The following is an 18261-nucleotide window of genomic DNA, read 5'->3' as shown; positions in this document are numbered from 1 at the left end:
AGGGCTGGCCAGTGAGAGCCTTAGGTTCATCCGATAGAGCTATCTCGGATTCCGTGATTACGATCAAACAGCCGGGCTGTCTGCCCGACAGACGGATGATCGTCATTTCCCTGCAGGTGTGGCTGGGTGGCCCCGTCAGGGCTGAGCCCCCAGTCGTTCTGATCTCCTGAGGAGTGACTGTCTCCTTCACCTTGACTTGCTTGGATTAAGCTGAGTGAGCTGTGCCCTTTTGCTCCCCACTGAGCCTGCCGCTTTAGAGATTAAGAAGCACAAATACCAATCCCCGGGCCTAGCTCACCAGGAATGAAGTCGGAAGACCTGGGGTGCGCCCTGGAAAGTGTTGTTTTCAAAGTGGTCCAGGATGCTCAGCCTTCCGAAAGTGAAGAAACGTCCTGTGACGTTAGGCAAGGACAGAAATTGGTGGTGGGGGGGGGGGTTTCTAGAACATTCATCCAGGGTGGGCTGATGGCATTTTCCATGTCCTGGGCTCTGAGCTTGGCCCTGGGGTTCCAGCCACAGAATGACGCTACCCGGTGAGCCTGGGGTCTGCAGTGGGGCCCCATCGAGGGGTGGCTCTCCTCCCTGTAGAGGAGGCCAGCGTGTGCCCCATAAGGAGCCTTCGCATGGTCTGTAAAGACGTTTCTCCATAAAACCGCTTTTACTTTTCTCTCCAGAACAATTTGAAAAAATGCATGGATCACATCCAGCATCGGTCAGTGGAGAAGATCGTCAAGATGCTGGACCGAGGCCTGGATCCGAATTTCCACGACCTGGAGACTGGAGGTAGGGCTGGTTGGAGAGACTTGGGGAAAGCCCCCTGAAACGTGGGCTCAGAGAGAAGAGACGATGCTGGGGTTCAGACTCCACGGGCACACGCAGCATCAGCCTTCACTGGGTCTTAAACACACGTTCTCCCTGCTCCTAGGGCCTGTGTTGTACCCGGAGTTGCCAGCAGGTGGCCAGCACCTGGCAGGTGGAAGGGGCTCGGTGCGGACCTGAGTTGAGTGAGGGAATGAGTGGGTAACACAGAGTTGCTGTCTCCTGCCCTGGAAGACAGGCGTGCACTCACAGGTGTCTTGCTCCCCCCGCTGGAAACCAAGCCTCTGTGTGCGGGGCCTCGGATCACGTGTGGGATAGACCCATGCAGGCCGCCATCCTCCGCCCTGCTGACCTTGGGGCTGGACGAGCCTTTCTATTTCTTGCCAGTTCCAAATGGGCACTTTTATTTAATCTTCTCTTTTCTCGTTGGTTTCCGGTTTTATGGCTAAGCAGTTGACAGAAAACCTTGCATTATTTTCAGTGTGAGGTATAAGGATTTGGTTTGTGGATACACTGGGGAGTGATCACCGCAACACATCGAGTTAATATCCAGCCCCACCCACAGTTCCACTTTTTTTTTTCTTATGATGAGAACTTTTAGGAGCTACTCTCTCCTTGTTCTTCAGTCACTAAGTCCAGGTCCTTTGCGACCTCATGGACTGTAGCCCTCCAGGCTCCTCTGTCCATGGAAATCTCCAGGCAAGATACTGAGTGGGTTGCCATTTCCTTCTCCAGGGGATCTTCCCAACCCAGGGATCGAGCCTGCTTCTGCTTCGTCGGCAGGCAGGTTCTTTACCACTGAGCCACCAGGGGAAGCCGATCTGCTTTCTTAGCCCCTTTTAAATATACAGAGTATTTTTTTTTTCTGAGCTGTACAATGCCATGTGGCATGTGGGATCTTAGTCCCCCAGCCAGGGGTGCAGTCTGTGTCCTCTGCATGGGGAATGTGGGTCCTGACCCTGGACTCTCAGGGGTCTCCTGACAACGCAGCGTGGTTGACCATAGTCCCCAGGCTGCCCACGGCATCCATGGCACACACTTATCTTGCAGTTGGTGGTCTGGACCCTTGCCCTCCTCCTGTTCTGCCCACCCCCGCCTCCTGCCCGGGGCAGCCCCCAGTCTGCCTCGTGTCACTGAGTTCCGTTGTTTTAGGCTCCACGTGTCAGTGAGATTGTTCAGTGTTTGTCTCTCTCCGTCTGACTTCTTTCACCATAGCGTCACACCCTCATGGTCCATCTGCAGCCTTGCAAACAGTGGGATTTCCTTCTTTGTTCATGGCTGAATAATATTCCGTCAGGGGCCGGGCAGCTCTTCATGCCAGGGGCCGTCCTGTGCGTCATGGGGTGCTTCTGGCCTCCTTGGCTTTCACCCACGAATGCCAGGAATGCCCCCACCAGCTGTGGCCACCAAGGATGTCTCCAGACGTTACGCAGTGTCCCCTGGGGGGAGTGCGCACTGCCCCAGGGAGAGCCCTGTGCCCACGGGACACGTGACCTCAACCAGCGGAAGTGAGGCTGTTGTGAGAGCCGAGAGCAGCTCAGGTGAGGGTCTCCATGGCAACTGAGAGCTCCCCCCTTCCCCCCGGCAGGTGGGCGATGCTGAGCAGAGAGCGTTCGTCTTGCTCAGTGAGCAGGGCCTCCCTCCCCTCTCATCCTGGGATGGGGCAGCCCGCCCACCCCATGTCAATGTCACATACACACGTGGCCCTCAGAGTTCCTGAACCTACAGCAGGTGTGTTTGTCCGCTGAGGAAGGGGGCTTTTGTATCACTGTGGCGGCTCCTCTGACCCCTGATGCTGGGCAAGACCCACCCTTGTGCTCCTCCGGCCGTGGCGGTCCCCGTCCACGCACAGGTGGCCGTGCTGTGACCACTGTTAACTCCTGTCCCCTAAATTTAGCTGCGAAGTGTGAGTGCAGGACTGCTGGCTCCTCAGTGACGCACCTTCAGTGACTGAGATGCCAGGGGACAGATACCAGGGTACTTGGAGGGGTCAGGAGATCGCAGGCCCAGCCGGGGGTGAGTGCAGAGGCCTGGCTGAAGGTGAGCAGGTTACCAGCCCAGTAGACTTGGTGAGACGGGGAACCCAGGGGTCTGTGTGCTGGGGCAGGGGGCAACATGAACAAGCCGGACTCCCAGCTGTCCTGATGAGTGATGTGGGTACGAGGCTGAGGGGAGGTCCTATGGGTGGGGACCCCTGGAGGAGGAAGCTGTGCCATGCCTGCAGGGAGCTGACCTTCCCAGGGCAGGGCTGGTGAGGTGAGGCCCCGGGGCTAGGGAGAAGGGCATGTCCCAGGTGGCAGGTGGGGGAGTGGCCTCTGTGAAGAGTCTAGATGGGGAGCCGGGGGAGGCAGGGCTGGGCATTCCATCCGCAGGGGCAGCAGGGGTGGGCACCAGGGGTTCTGACTCCCTGGGTCTGAGCACCAGGCTGGGGTTGGGGGACAAGCAGTGAGCACATGCTGGTTCTGGCCCCATGGTTAGTGGGCTGCTCCTCTGAGCCTGGCCATCTAGGCTGGTGCCCAGCTCGTGGCGGCGTGCAGGGGTTCAGTCCATCATGGTGATGTGGTTCCCAGCACTGAGCCTTGGACCACAGATGGTCCATGGGTTCTTGAGCGTGAACCTGAGCCTCCAGGGACAGTCACAGACCTGAGCCAGGCCTAGGGTCTGTGGTTCCTGACTTGGCTTCTCTCCTTGGGTGGCCTTTGGCCCCTCTTGACCTGGCTGCATCCACGGCTGTTTCCTGATGGTTCTCTGGGCCGAGCACCACCCCTCCCACTGGTTCCTTCCCACCGTGAACCAAGCCCGCCAGCGTCTCAGGATTCCAAGAGTTTGAAGTGACTGTTATTCCAGAGCTGACCATAATGGAGCTTCTAACACGTCAACGTAGACCCCAGATTGCTTCCAGACCGGGGTCAGGGGGCATGCTCTTGGCCTCCCGCTGGAGTTTAAAATGCTGCCCTTGGATTTCTCTGGTGGTCCGGCAGTTAAGAATCTGCCTGCTGCTGCAGGGGACACAGGTTCGATCCCTGGTCTGGGAAGACCCCACATGCTGCGGAGCAGCCAAGCCCGTGGGCCATGGCTTCTGAAGCCTTTGTGCCCTAGAGCCTGTGCTCTGTGAAGAGAGAGCCCACTGCACTGAGAAGCCCACACTCGAGAGCTGGAGAAAGCCCACGCCCGGCAACAGAGACCCAGCCAGAAATAAACACAGGTTAAAAAAAGCAACCAAACCAAAAAAAAAAAAACATTTCGTCCTTGTGATGATGGATGGGGCCATCGAGAGAGCAGATGGATTGGAGCCTCGGGGACCCAGGACGGAGGAAGACACAGGATGATACTCCCTACTCTCCCCCGAAATTGAAAAAGGCTCGATCTGCCGGCAGCAGCCCATGGAGAAGCTGGCACTGGGTCAAATAAATGCTGGGGTTTCCTGAACCAGCCCCGTAGTGACGGCCTCTGGACTCACTGAGCCGGAAGAGCCAACTCTGAGAAACCCGTTTTCCCCTCAAATCCATGTAAACTAGCGCCTGACACAGCACAGACTTTAGAGCAGGGGCTCCAGCAAAGGCTGAGACTCCCCCGCCTGCAGGTGGGGGAGCAGGGGCAGGACCCCACCTCCTGGGCAGGCAGTTCTGTTTCGGGACATTCCCGGGTCCACCCAATAATTAACAGTAATCAGAGGATTTGGGGTGGGTGGTTTCTGGGAGGAGTCTGCGTAGATAAATTATAAATTTTTATTTATTTTCACTTTCAACATTTAAAGCAGAATTACTGAACAGCTCTCACGTGGAGGCTGCCAAATGGTGCCTTCCTACATCAGTTTCCCTTCTCGCAGCTACTAGTCTCTGTACAGCAGAGCGTCCCCTTCCCCCTGAAAGTGAGGGTGTCAGTTGCTCAGTCGTGTCCCACTCTCTGTGGCCCCCGTGGACCATAGCCCGCCAGGCTCCTCTGTCCGTGGGATTCTCCAGGCAAGAACACTAGAGTGGGTTGCCATTCCCTTCTCCAAGACGTCTTCTCAATCCAGGGATCGAACCCGGGTCTCCTACATTGCAGGCAGATTCTTTACTGTGTGAGCCACCTTAGACTTTATTTTTTAGAGTAGTTTTAGGTTTACAGAATACTGAATGTAAGGAACAGGGGTTCTGTTTAACCACCCACCTCCCAGGCTCCTGCACGGCTAGTGCCTGACATCAGCGTGGCCGCTGATGAGCCAGCGGTGATGCACTAACGTTAACTCAAATCCACCTTTACATCAGGGTTCTCTCGCTATTGTACATTCCGTAGGCAAGCGTGTAAGGACGCGTATTCACCACCAAGCAGAGCTCAGCTTTACTGCCCGAAAAATCCTCTGTGCTCTGCCTGTTCATCCCTCCCTCCCACTAACCCCTGGCAACCACTGTTCTTCTTACTGAATCCATAGTTCAGCTTTTCCCAGAATGTTGTGTAGTTGGAATCACTGCGTGGCCTTTTCAGACGGGCTTGTTTCACTCAGTCATAGGCATTTACATTTCATCCGCATCTTTTCGTGGTTTGATAGCTCATTTTTTATTATAGTCGATTTACAATGTTGTGCCAAACTCTGCTCTCCAGCGAAGTGACTCAGTTTTGCACATAGAGACATTTCTTTTTTTATACTCTTTTCCATGATGGCTTATCCCAAGATGTGGAACACAGCGGCAGCTCCCCGTGCTGTGCACCGAGACCTTGCTCTCCCGTCCTGTCTGTGACCGTCTGCCTCTGCCGGTCCCACGCGCCCAGCCCTTCCCTCCCAGCCCTTCCCTCCCTGTTCGTGCCTGTTTCGTTCGAAAGAACTTTCCACCGGCTGGTGCACCACAGCTTTTATCCATCCACCTACGGAAGAGCACCTTGGTGGCCTCCAGGTGTTAGTGATGAAATTTGCTATGAAAATCCGTGCAGGCTTCCGTGTGGACAAGTCTGACAGTGATCAAACACAGTGGGGTTTTGGTGTTTTTGTTTGTTTTTTTTTAAGTCAGTGTTCTTAGGGCCATTTAAAAAAAATTACTTCTTTATTTAATTTCGGCTGTGCTGGGTCTTCGTGGCTGCGCCTGGACTTTCCCCAGTTGCCGTGAGCGGGGGCTGCTCCCCCGTTGGGGTGTGTGGACTTCTCATTGCAGTGGCTTCTCTCGTTGTGGAGGACGAGCTCTAGAGCGTGGGCTTTAGGTAGAGTCTCCGAGCTCCTGGAGCGAATCATCTACTGTAGCCCTGGGGAGGCAGGGCTGCACCCTGCCCCGCCCCCGCGCTTTATTCCAGATGCTGCGCGGTCGCAGCGCTGATGATCCCAGGGTGAGCCTGTGTCCTGGCGGCTCCTAGCTGAGATCTACGGCCTCCTCAAAAGCCAGCCGCCAAGAGACAGAGCCCGACTGAGGACCAGACTGCACTCCCAGAGCAGAGAGCTGGAAGTGGCTTCCTTCCCAAGCACAGGAAGCGCAATGAGGCTTCCAACACACGTGCTACCTCCCTGCACGTGGGCTGCGTGTCCTGGGGGCGCCCCCGGGCTGGGCGTGGGGGCCCGCGCGGGGCAAAGCGGCGCTTCTGGACTAAGGGACACACCACAGATAATTAAATCCTGGAGGAGCAGCCTGTCAATTAAAACAAAGCAGCTCGGGTTATTCCGACCGTCTGGTCCCCATTCGGATGGAAATTTGATTAGGTAACAGTGAGAGTAGCGGAAAGAAGCAGACTCATCCAGTGGGACCTTGGCTCATCTCCTGCTTAGGTGGGAACCTCTGGGACGAGAAGGATGGTGTTTCGAGCCCTGAAAAGGAAGTGAAACTAACAACTGGAGCAAAACTTAGGGCTTTTATTTTGTGCTATCTTCCCAAACTTGAAAGTTAGCCCAGGCACAGCGAAGACAGGGCCCTAATAAAGCTAGAAACGTCTCTCAGCCCTGGGAGAATCTTGATGAGAAGTAGAAATTGAATATACATTGATTGGGCTGGTTTTGCAGAGCCCCCGCGGTGAGTCCCGGCCTCATTTCTGAGCTCCAGTGATGACATTAGCTTCCAGGCGGTGGTAGCTCATCATCTGGGCCAAGATGTGCCCGGCGCTGCCACGCGCCCCTGCCCAGCTCCCGCACGGCCCAATTAGAAGGTGCCTCGGGCAGTGGGTCCTGATTAAACGATGGTGGCCCTTCAGCCTGTATGCTTCCGTCTCGTCCTCGCCCCTGAATGAGTCCGGTGGAATTCCCCAGCAGTAACAGCACCTTGAGGACACGGTCCTGGGACCTCGTAAACATCAGTCCGCAGAGGGTCCGAGATGCAGCAAGTACCGGGGCCGATGGAGGCCGCTTGAGGGCCCCCGAGCCGGGACCCCGACGGCATCTGGGTGCGTGTGGCTTGCCAGGTGTGGTTTCTGGTTCAGAGAGACCTGAATTCAAGTGAGAGCTGCAACGGCACCTGCGATCCTTGCCGACTTTTTCCTGTTTGTAACCTGCCGTGTTTCAGAAAGGACTGCAGGTGGTCTGGAGACCCGTACGTTGCTCATCTTTCCTTGGTAGTTACTAAATGTCCTCCTTCCGTTTCCGGGTCCCTCATGACAGCCTTTCCTCCTGTCTCTGTAGGCCCCCTTGCTTATGACGCTTTGCAGGGCTTTCCTTGTTTTCGATGACCTTTGAGAGCTGGTCAGGTGTTTTGTGCATGTCCCTCTGTGGAGGTTTGTCTGACGTTTGGGTCACGATTAGACGGGGGCGTGAAGGTTTGGGAGGAAGGTCGCAGAGGCGGACCACATCTCATCACATTGTATCCAGGGCACGCTCGTCACTGGGATGTGGCCCTTGCTCCCCTGGCTGGGTGTGGAGTTCTTCAGCAGATGAAATTTGTCTCCTCTCTCCCATTCATTTATTTTTACCAGTGTGGACGCAAGGATATTTAATTTATAATTTGAGTTATAATACAATACCACTTGGGCTTCCCTGGTGGTGCATTTGCTAAAGAACCCTCCTGCCAGTGCGGGAGACTTAGAGGTGTGGGTCTGGTCCCCGGGTTGGGAAGGGCCCCTGGAGGAGGGCACGGCAACCCACTCCAGTGTTCTTGCCTGGACAACCCTGTGGAATGAGGAGCCTGGCAGTCCATGGGGTTGCAAAGAGTCAGACACGACGGAAGCAGCTTAGCACGCACACCCGCACGCACGATGCTGCTTTATGTATTCTGTTGTTCAGATGCCTCCAGCCTTGACCGCCGGGGGCTCCTGCATTTGGCTCCTGTGTCCGCGTGGATGCTGCTGCTCCTCCTCCTCCTCCTCCCTCCTGCCCCGCCCCCCTCCTCTTCCTTCTCCTCACGCCACTCTCTTGCTCCTGGGCCCCAGAAGGTGCTCCAGGCTCATCCTGTGTGTTTCCTGCTCTAGCCGTGCACTCTGCTGCGCCGTCAGCAGCCCTGGGAGGGTGGTCTTAGAGACCAAGATCTGGGCGCTGCGTGTGCTCATCGCCTCTGGGGAGTCGTTGCTTGTGCGCTTTCTCAGAGGAAGGAGCAAGCAGATACATGTGTGTGCACTTGTTCGTGAATAGATACAGGGCGGTTTCCATGTGTACCCCTCTGAATCTAGAGTAGACCAACCCTGAATTCATGCTGACGTCCCCAGTCCTCATCGGTCACCGTAAGGATCGTCCCAGTCCCCACCCCTTGCTTTTCTGTAACAGCCCATGCAGGTGGTGAGAACCCTGGCTCTGTTCTCAGCCGTCTCTGTGTTAAACTGCTCTTTCCCAGAGCAGAGATATAGTGGCCCCAGGTTGTTGACCAGCTCCCCACACTGGAAGACAGCTTCACCCGCCGGAGAACCGCACTTGTGCGACGCTCTTTTTGCCTTTGCTCACTCCCGCAGTCACCCAAGGTCAGCAGTTGACTCCCGCTCCTCCAGTGATGTGTTTTTTTACGTTTTTAATACAATTAGACTCTTTTGTCACAGTCTGCGTTCCATCCTGGGATCCCACATCTCCTAAATGAACTTTTAAGCTTTATTTTAAAAATTTGCATACCTTGAGCATCCCTCTTTGTAGAGTTTATGGTTTTGACAGATGTTTGATTCTCGTATTCACCATTACAGAATCATACAGAATGGTTTTGCAACTTAAAAAAAAAAAAAATCCCCTGCACTTTTTGCCTGTTCAGTCCTGCCTCTGTTTAGAACCCCTGGCAACCTGGCAACCCCTGGCAACTATGAGGATTGGTTTAGCATCCTCATAGTTTTGAGTTTTCCAGAATGTTAATTGGAATCATGCAACATGTAGCTTTTCCAGACTGGCTCCTTTTGCTTAGCAACACGCATATAAGATTGAGCTGTATCTTTTCAGGACTTGATACACTTTTCTTTTTAGTCACTAAATAGTAATTCGCTGCACAGATTTTCTAGTTTTGCTTACCCTGTCCACTTCCCGAAGGGCATTTTGGTTGCCTCCAGTGTTTGGCGGTTAGCAGGAGTTCAGAGCAGAGGGTCTCAGACTCAGCTGCAGGCTAAAAGGCACTTGGGGAGGTTGTACCACCCTGATTCTTGGGTCATGCACCACAGTGGTTACATTAGCGTCTGAGGTGGGAACCAATGATGTCACTGTGTAGCTGAGTCTGGGAAGCCATGTCCTCCAGCAGAGCGTGCCCTTGGCCCACCAGGGTCACTCCTGGAGCTGCGGTTTCTCAGCCCTTCAGTCCCATCGCACCATTTCTGGGAGCGGAGCCAGTACCCTTTGCGTTAACGAGCCTTCTGAGTGGTGCGCGTGCCCTCCAAAATCTGAGAACCGTTGCTCTCGGGGATGAGCAGGGGCTGCCTCAATCCCATGTTTCCTCTCGCTGGTCCTGGGGAGTTTTGAGGAGTCGCTGAGGTTCCTGGATTCATCACGGAAATGTGGACATGTCCCTCTGTGATGTTGTGACTTTTGGGGCCGTGTCAGAGTTTTGCTCCACACCTGGTGGAGGAGAGATACGGGCAGAAGGGTAAGGCCAGGAGTGTTGCCCCCAACTCTCTGCTTTTTTGATTGTATGAGTTTCTCAGGTCTCCCCTTCCAAGGAGACACCTGCATTGTGGGGACTTCTAGAACATTCTAGGCTACTTCTCCCCGGGTTTGGCAGCCACAGTCTCAGATGGGAAGGTGTCCTGGGTCATTGTCTGCCGTTCTGCATTTGGGTGGCAAAATTTCAGCGTGTCTTAGAAGGGATGTGTTGTGATTTAGAGATGCGAGTTTTAACCAAATGCATTGTTTTAGGAAAGTGAGGTTGTACGAATGTGACCGAAGGCAGAAACCCCGAGTCCACTGGATACTGTCCCTCTTGGGAGTGTTTTGGGGACTCAGTTTCCAGGTTAAACTGGTACCGTGATTCTTACCTGTCCTGTCACTGGCCACTCAGGTGAAGCATGTTCAAAGCCATGACTTCCTGTGACCCTTCGCATGGGCGGAGCTTTGCAAAACAGACGGGGAACCCACGGCCTGTAGGGGTCAAGGTTTCTGTCAAAGTCATAGCCGAGCCCAGGCTGGAACTCAGTGGTTCCACCCTAAGGTCAGGCTTTGCTGGCCTGTGTTGAACTGCACGAGGCAAACGGGCCATGGAATGAGGTGGGTGTGATCTCTCAATTAGGAGCCACTCAGTAATGGGTTTTAATCCAGTGATGGGTTAATTATTTACAGAGGTGGATTGAGTGCATGGTTTATATTCCCTCAGTCTACCTGGTGACCAAATACTAGTCCCCTGTTGTTCTGTTCCGCTCATTCTTAGCTGTGCACTTGTGTGGCATCTCTGTCTGTGTACCGTCGGCCGGCACTTTGCTTTACCCGTCCCTCCCTCCCACCCTCAGGTGTACCCACCTACCCGTCCACCCACCTCCCTGCCTGTCTGTGTAGCCGTCTGTCCTGTGGGAGTTCGAGGAGACACACCTGGTCCTCCCCGCTGGGGCAGCTGCTGTCCCCACACAGGGCGGATCACTTACTAGGTCTGGGAATGTTCGTTTCACTTGGTCTGTGTCCTGGGACACCATGACTGTCTCTCACTGAGAAAGGAAAGAAAGTCTCGTGGGCTTTGTGCCTGTCCAGGGGGCGGGGGGATGTGGGAATAAGCCTTGGCTTCATGGTTCATTTTAGAAATTACTTTTATGGTTATATAATAATAAAGGCATTGCATAGGTTTTAAAAAATACTGAAAAAAACCCAGTGTTGTTCAGTTGCTCAGTCGTGTCCAACTCTTTGCCAGGCTTCCCTGTCCTTCACCATCTCCCAGAGTTTGCTCAAAGTCATGTCTATTGAGTCGGTGATGCCATCCAACCGTTTCATCCTCTGTTGCCCCCTTCTCCTCCTGCCTTCAATCTTTCCCAGCATCAGGGTCTTTTCCAATGAGCTGGCTCTTCCCATCAGGTGGCCAAAGTACTGGAGTTTCAGCTTCAGCATCAGTCCCTTCAATGAATATTCAGGGTTGATTTCCTTTAGGGTTGACTGGTTTAATCTCCTTGCAGTGCAAGGGACTTGCAAGAGTCTTCTCCAACACCACAGTTTGAAAGTATCAGTTCTTTGGTGCTCAGCCTTCATTACGGTCCAACTCTCACATCCATACCTGACTACTGGAAAAACCATAGCTTTGACTAGATGGACCTTTGTTGGCAAAGTAATGTCTCTGCTTTTAATATGCTGTCTGTGTTTGTCAAACAATAATAAAGAAAATAAAACGCTTTCTAGCCAAATCCCCTGGAGAAACTCTGACTGTGGGCCAAGCACTGCCCTAGCATCAGCTGTAGCATCTGATCCTCCCAGAGCCCCACGAGGTGCTGGTCCTACTCTGATTCCCATCGTATTGGTGTAGGAGGGCTGCCCAGGTGGCTCACTGGTAAAGAATCTGCCTGCCAACCAGGAGATGCAGGTTCGATCCCTGGGTTAGGAAGATGCCCTGGAGGAGGAAATGGCAACCCATTCCAGTATTCTGGCCTGGGAAATCCTATTGGCAGAGGACCCTGGCGGGCTACAGCCCTTGGGATAGCCAAGAGTCAGACATGACTTGGTGACTAAACAGCAGTAACATAGGTGTGGAAACTGAGGCCTGGAAGGTTTGGGACACGTGCTGGAGGCTGCCCAGGCTTTTGGGGAGCAGAGCTGGGCGACGCTGCCCCTGTGGGAGGTTCTCACCAGGCTCCCATCCTTCTGAGGTCCTGGCTGTGCCCCCTGAACCGGGGCTGGCGCACACTCCCAGCTGCGGGGGTTGGCAGCTGTCCCGCGCCTGCACAGCGTCCTGCGGCCTGCCTTCCACCCGCCCGGCCTCACCCCACCTCCAAATGGACCGGCAGCCCTGTAGTTGGTGTCCTCCTCCTGGGCTTGTAGGCGCCTCCCGTGCTCAAGGCCGAGAATCTGCCTTTCAAAGCGCGTCCCAGTCATTCCTGGAGCCAGAATCCCATCAGGCAGTTTGTAGGTTCAGAGGGGATGCTGTCTTCAAAGTCACCTTCAAAGATGAGAGAGACTGGTCCCCTGTGAGGTTATATTCATGGAGGTTCCGGTGCATTTTTTAAAACTTAGAAAATTTCAAAACGCCAAAGCAGAAATATTTTCAAAGAACTAGGGTGCCAACTGATTGCCGTTCTCAAGCGTGCTGGAGGCGGGATCACGATACGCGGTTATAGACAGTGTAGTCCAGTAAGGGCCGCACGAGTGAGCTGGTGACGAGACCCTACTTGCTGCTCCCGTCCGCCCACATGGGGTCTCACTGGACGCCCCCTTCCAGAATGGGAGTCTAAGCTGGGGGCTCTCCCGACCTCGCCAGGGTGGGTCCTGGCTGGGCCTGAGCGTGCCGAGTCTGTGGTGTCGGTCTGCGAGGGCCTCTGAAATTCTTAGGACATGATGTGTTACTCATTGTCCCTGAATGGCGTCCAAGGGCTGAGATTCCGTCTCGTGCAGGAGGCACGCAGCCCCCGACAGGGTGTCTGCTCCCCTCCACCTGCCTGCGTGCCCAGCGCTGGCCCCACAGAGGGCTCTGCAATTAGGGATGTCACCATTTGCCAGCACCTCGCTCTTAGACAGTGTTCTCCGTGTAAAGTGGCGTTGAGGTTGTCAGCTGTGAAAACAGTGCCACAGAAACAAAAGCTTTCTCCTTTGGACCGCCTGGCTTTGGCATCGGCCAAGTACAGACCGTCAATGAGAAAGGAAGGCCCGAATCGTTCTGAAGGTTGGCCTTGCCCTGGGCTCTGTCAGCATGGATGTGCGCTCACACACGAGGAGCTGCTGTAAGAGGCTTGACTTTGGAGGGTGGCTGCCGGCGGCTCCTGACAGCCCCATCCTTACGCCCTTCCCCGGTCACCCACAACCCCCTGTGGCGTCCTTTCTCTGCCGGGCGTGGCTGGGGTGAGGCAGCGAGGGCCTGGCCCTCCCTCTCCCGTTTGGGGTGGCCGGGGGTCTCTCTCTGAGTCTTTTTCTCTCTGCCCATCGACCCTGTATCCACACCACTGCCCGGGATCCCAGCCGGTCTGCATCCCCAACACCCTCTCCAAGTCCTGACTTTCTTGCCTTGCTGACGTTTTTTTGTGTAGGGAATGTCCCCACTGTCGCCACGGTCCTTTAGTTGTCCCAGAAAACTCCTTCATTTAAATATCTCTGCTTGAGAGGGTGCCTCTGGTACATTTACAGCAAGGATATGTCTGTGGCATTTGTGAGCGTCATACCATTTCCCTCGGAAGACAACACATAAGTTGTGTGTTCACACACTCTGGGGTGTGTCTGCCTGCTGCAGACAAGTTACAAGGAGGAGGTTAAACCATGGGTCTCACCACGAAAAATCAAGGCACAGAGGGATTCCAGCAGTGCATTTTAAAAGCCCCCCAAACTATTGATCTATCCCCCCCATGTGTGGATAGATCAGTGTCGGAATTACAAATAGAAGGGAGTTGTCAATCTGAATTTGTGATGAAGGTGCCTTTTCTCAGGGTACCGGGTGCTGTGAGGGTGACAGGTGGTCCGAAGGGAATTCTGCCCCCTGGGTGATAACCCACTTCTCTTACTCTGCAAACTTGCTTGAGGCTAGAACGACTCATTATTAACTATCAGTGTTTCAGGGGAACCTGCATGTTGTGGTATTACTCCTTGCCCTTTACTGTAAGTTAAGAGCCTCTCAAAGTAGCCACATCAGTCATGCAGTCTGTTCAACAGGGGTGATGGCGGGAACTCGAGGGACGCTGAGCAGAGCCGTCTGACGACAAAGACTCGTCCTCAGCCACAGCCCCCTGCAGACTGGTCCACCTGCCCAGTGTGGGGCCCCTTCCTGACCTTGTCCCCACGCAGGCGGACTTCAGCCTTCTGTCCCCGGGCTTTTGTAGATTGGTCCTTGTTTGTGTTGGTCCCCTCCCATCATGATGACGGTCGGGGTCTCTGTGCTGGCTCAGTGGAGACCCCTGGGGGGCATGAGCCTGTGTCTTAACCCACGTTTGTTTCCCTTCAGCTCAACCCCTGGCGTCTCCCAAGGTGCCTGTAGATGTCGTGAAACTGACATGAGGAAGGCGGGCGTCTGCCTTTCCAGTCTTTAAATTTTGTTTTTATTTATTTATGTTTTACTTTCGGGCTGCACCCTGCCTCATGTGGGATCTTAGTTCGCCCACCAATGATTGAGCCCGCTACCCCAGCAGTGGAAGTGTGGAGTCTTAACCACTGGACCCCCCGGAAGTCCCTTCCTTTGCATCTTCACCTGCAGCCCTACCTGACCTGTGGTTCCTCCTGTAGGGAGGCATCAGCTGGGGCTGTGGGAGTCTCTGTGCCGAGGGCAGAGGCTGCTTCTTGGACTCAGGGCCCACGAAGCGATGACGTTGAATGTTGCCTCTGCTCCCGTTTTGGTTTGCACGTGACCGTGAAAGTCACCGCCATCGTCTCTAGGGTTGCCAGAGCCAGGCTGGAGTTGCGTAGACGCTTGGGGTCGGCAGGTGGATGGGGGCAGTGTTACTCTGGGGTGTCAGTTCGTCAAGCTGTTTGGGATGTGTGAACTCAGCCGTGGGGATGATCTGACTTGGCTAGTTCTAGCGCATGTGTGTTTGGGCCCCTAGAGACTCCCCTGACCTTGGCCGCTCAGCTGGACGACCCCGCGGAGATGATCAAGGCCCTCCGGAACGGCGGGGCCCACCTAGACTTCCGCGCCAAGGATGGGATGACAGCTCTGCACAAAGCCGCCCGCACCAGGAACCTGCTGGCCCTGAAGGTAGCACGGGGCCCACCCCACATGGGGACGCCCCCTCGCCCGGCCCCCTGCGTCTGCCCCGAGCCCCTTCCTGCCCCACAACAGCCACCCCAGGGTGACCCCAAAGTCGCGTTCCCACTGGAGCTTGGAAGAGCAAGCTGATCACAAAAAGTGATCTTTCCCTTCTGTTTCAGCCAAAGGGCTTGTATTTTCAGCTCAAACCCGCCTCCCTCCATAGACACTGGGGGGCAGGGGGTGGGCCTGAGCCCCATCACTTCCCACACTGTTATTCAGGCACTCTCTACCAGCCCAGGCTCTGTACCATGCTGTGGAGCACAGGACAGCGGGGCTCAGGCCCCCGGCCCTCTCTCTGTCAGGGCGAGGAGGGGAGGACCCACAGATGGTGCTCTTCTATAAAGCAGATTTCTTAACTTCATAGCGGCTGCCCTTGTTCAGCTGGCTTCCTTGGAAATCAAGTGTTTATGAGGACTCTGGCTCATTTCGCACAGGATGTGCACAGAGATGGTTTACACTGTACCTTTATTCAACGGTACAGCTCTTCCCTGCAAATGTCATCTCCCCCCTTACTCTCCACTGGTCCACAGGGGTCAGCCGGGCAGCAGGTAGTGCCCGAGGGTCACCTGTGCAGAATGCCTCCATCCCCCGGGTGTGTAAGCGTGTGTGTGCGCCTGGCACCAGGTGCTATTTCAGTTCCAGGAGGCCAGGAAAAGTACAGGAACCCCGGGCTAATGGTCACCTTGACCTGGGAGTGGGGAGCATGACCCTCCTCTTCCTTCTTGATTGATTCACTCCTGCAGAAGGGGCCATGAGACCAGTGACCTCACGTGTGGTGTTTTTTTTTTTTTTTCAGACCCTCTTGGAGCTTGGCGCATCCCCGGATTACAAGGACAGCTACGGCCTGACCCCACTGTATCATACGGCGGTGGTCGGGGGTGACCCCTGCTGCTGTGAGCTGCTGCTCCACGAGCACGCGGCCGTGAGCTGCAAAGATGAGAATGGCTGGCACGAAATCCACCAGGTGCGCGGGGCTGCCCTCACCTGCCAGCCAGTGGGCGGGGCTGGGGTGCTGGATGAGCGTCCCTCCATAGGAGCCGTGGGTGCTCCGGGTGCCCCCCAGCCCGGGCTCCCTATAGAGCCTGGGACCAGGGGCTTTCTGAGCGCGGGTGACCCGGCGAAGGGCCCGATGTCCTTGAACGAGGCACACGTTTCCAAGATCCCCCTGCAGTAGCGGGGCTGGGGGAGTGTCGGCTGTGGTCGTGGCAGTAACAGAACCCACCTCGTGGCTACGATGAAGCGTCTTTAGTGGACAGAGGGCACAGAGAGGAGACCGTTCGCCCGCAGGGGAGGGCACCGAGAGCTGGGCAGAGTCACGGAGGATGCGCAGAAGAGGTACCTGCCCCTCCGTCTTCCCGCCCTCCCATTGGCTGAGTCCCTCCAAAGCCAGCCAGTCAGAGAGCCCGGTGGCGCAGGGCTGGAAGTGAGGGCCTCCGTGCGGATGGAGGGGTTTGGGAGAGAGGAGCAGGGATAGCCAGCCGGGAGGTCAGGGAAGAGGCTCTGATGTTCTCACGCTCGGCCTGTGCATTGCACTGACTTTGACTGCTTCTCGGGCTACCTGTCTTTCCCTTCAACACCCTCGCCTTACACACCTGCCCATCTCAGCAGGGTGATGCACACACCCACTGCGGGCGGAGAGGTGCGGAGGTGCAGAGGTGGGCCCGCCCCAGCCTGGCGCGCCTATCGTTCAGTTCTGGCGCGTCTGCTCAGTCTGGAGGAGCACCCGATTCCCTCCTGTGGTGTGAGCCGGGGGTGGCGGGCCTCTGCGACCCTGCTCACCAAGCCTCTGTTTGCTCATCTGTGAAGTGGGCTCAGCAGGGCCTCCTACACCCTCAGGCAGTAGAAAGGATGGAACGCGGGCAAGACCCAGTGTTTTCCAGAAAGGTCCCGCCTTCCTCCTTTGCCCTCTTGGCCGAAGCAGTTGCTTCTGCCGGGAATGTCACGACCTGGGCCCCCCAGCACCCCCCAGCAAGGCTGCGAACAACCCCGAAACCCACGTTGCTGTGTTTGCAGAGTCCGTAGGAGCCTAGGGCCGCAATTGTCTGCAGTGACACTGGGCTGTGGATGGCATTTTTCTGGGCGGGGGTGGGAGGGGGGCTGAGCTGCTCAGGGGGCATGAGGGACGCGGGTGGGGGGACCCAGCATGGACCTCGCCAGTGACCGACTCTGGGTCTCCAGGGCTTCACTGCGGAAGGTTCCAGAAGGAGTCACCCCTCTCCTGGCAGTGTTGTCACTGGGCACCTGCCCTTCGGGCTGGAGGCTATAGAGCTGGCACTAGAGCTTCCAGTGGGCGCAGCAGGCCTCGGCAGGTGGGGTGGGCTGCCCTCAGGCACCCCTGTGCTGGAGGCTGCCCGGGCCTGGAGGAGGGGCAGTGAGGATGCGGGCCTCCCGCCGGGGGACGCCCGGGGTCACATCCCCCAGGAGGTGGGAACGGATGGCAGGGAGGGAGGGAAGCCCACGTCCGAGATCCCCCCTCAGCAGACACCGCCTCCTGAGCTGTTGTCTCTTTTGGGTTTGGATTTGTCCTGTGAAAACACCGCGTTCTCAGGGGAGCCGTGGGTCCTGTCATGTGATGTGCTTGCCCCTGGAGGAGGCACGTGTGTCTCTTGGCGGCCGGAGGGTCAATTATGCGGGGGAGAGGGGCCTGGGAGGCTGGGGCAGGGGCAATGGGCGGAGCTGAGGGGCGAGCGGAGCCTCCGCTCGCCTTGGCTGGGGGCCTTGCCGATTGCAGGACGTCTGGCCCCCTAGGAGAGGAGTGTGCTCTGGGGGTCTGCCTCCTTTAACTCAGTGAAGCAGGCAGATGCTGGAGTCCCCAGCGCGCCTGGGACCTAGACCCTGACTGTCACAGAATTGGAGTTTTCCGTAACCACTCCCGGGCCATGGCGTTCGGGTGCCAGGCAGCCACCGTGAGCCCCTGAGCCCAGGGCCCTGGCTCTGCAGCTACACTGCAGACTGCCCCCAACCCTGCCCCTGGCATGGGCGTCACCTCCTGTGTCATGCCTGCCAGGCCTGCCAGTGTCCTGGACACTGAGCCCAGCGGTGAATAGTAACGCCCCATCCTGTGGGTCTCAGATCCATGTGATGGGGCCGGGGAGATAGATGATGGATGTGAGCAAAGATCACAGACCCACACATGCTCACTCGCACACACATGTCTGCCCGGCCGTGCTTCACATCTCCCTGGGAGGGTTCCAGCCGTCACCAGGCAGGGGCAGGCCAGCGGTCCCCCAGGGTGGCGCTC

General features: G+C 56.2%; 1 protein-coding gene across 1 annotated transcript in view; it reads left to right on the top strand.

Moving 5' to 3' along the window:
- SHANK2 (SH3 and multiple ankyrin repeat domains 2) overlaps nucleotides 1-18261 on the top strand; it is a 564129-nt gene that overhangs the window by 115513 nt on the left and 430355 nt on the right. Inside the window, exons 6-8 of the mRNA XM_018043149.1 lie at nucleotides 675-783; nucleotides 14815-14966; nucleotides 15817-15984. Coding sequence (XP_017898638.1) covers nucleotides 675-783; nucleotides 14815-14966; nucleotides 15817-15984 — 429 coding nt within the window. The remainder of the gene's footprint in view (nucleotides 1-674; nucleotides 784-14814; nucleotides 14967-15816; nucleotides 15985-18261) is intronic.

Source organism: Capra hircus, chromosome 29 (genome assembly GCF_001704415.2).
Source record: "Capra hircus breed San Clemente chromosome 29, ASM170441v1, whole genome shotgun sequence".
Lineage (NCBI taxonomy): Eukaryota > Metazoa > Chordata > Mammalia > Artiodactyla > Bovidae > Capra > Capra hircus.
This window is presented reverse-complemented; position numbering and strand designations above follow the sequence as displayed.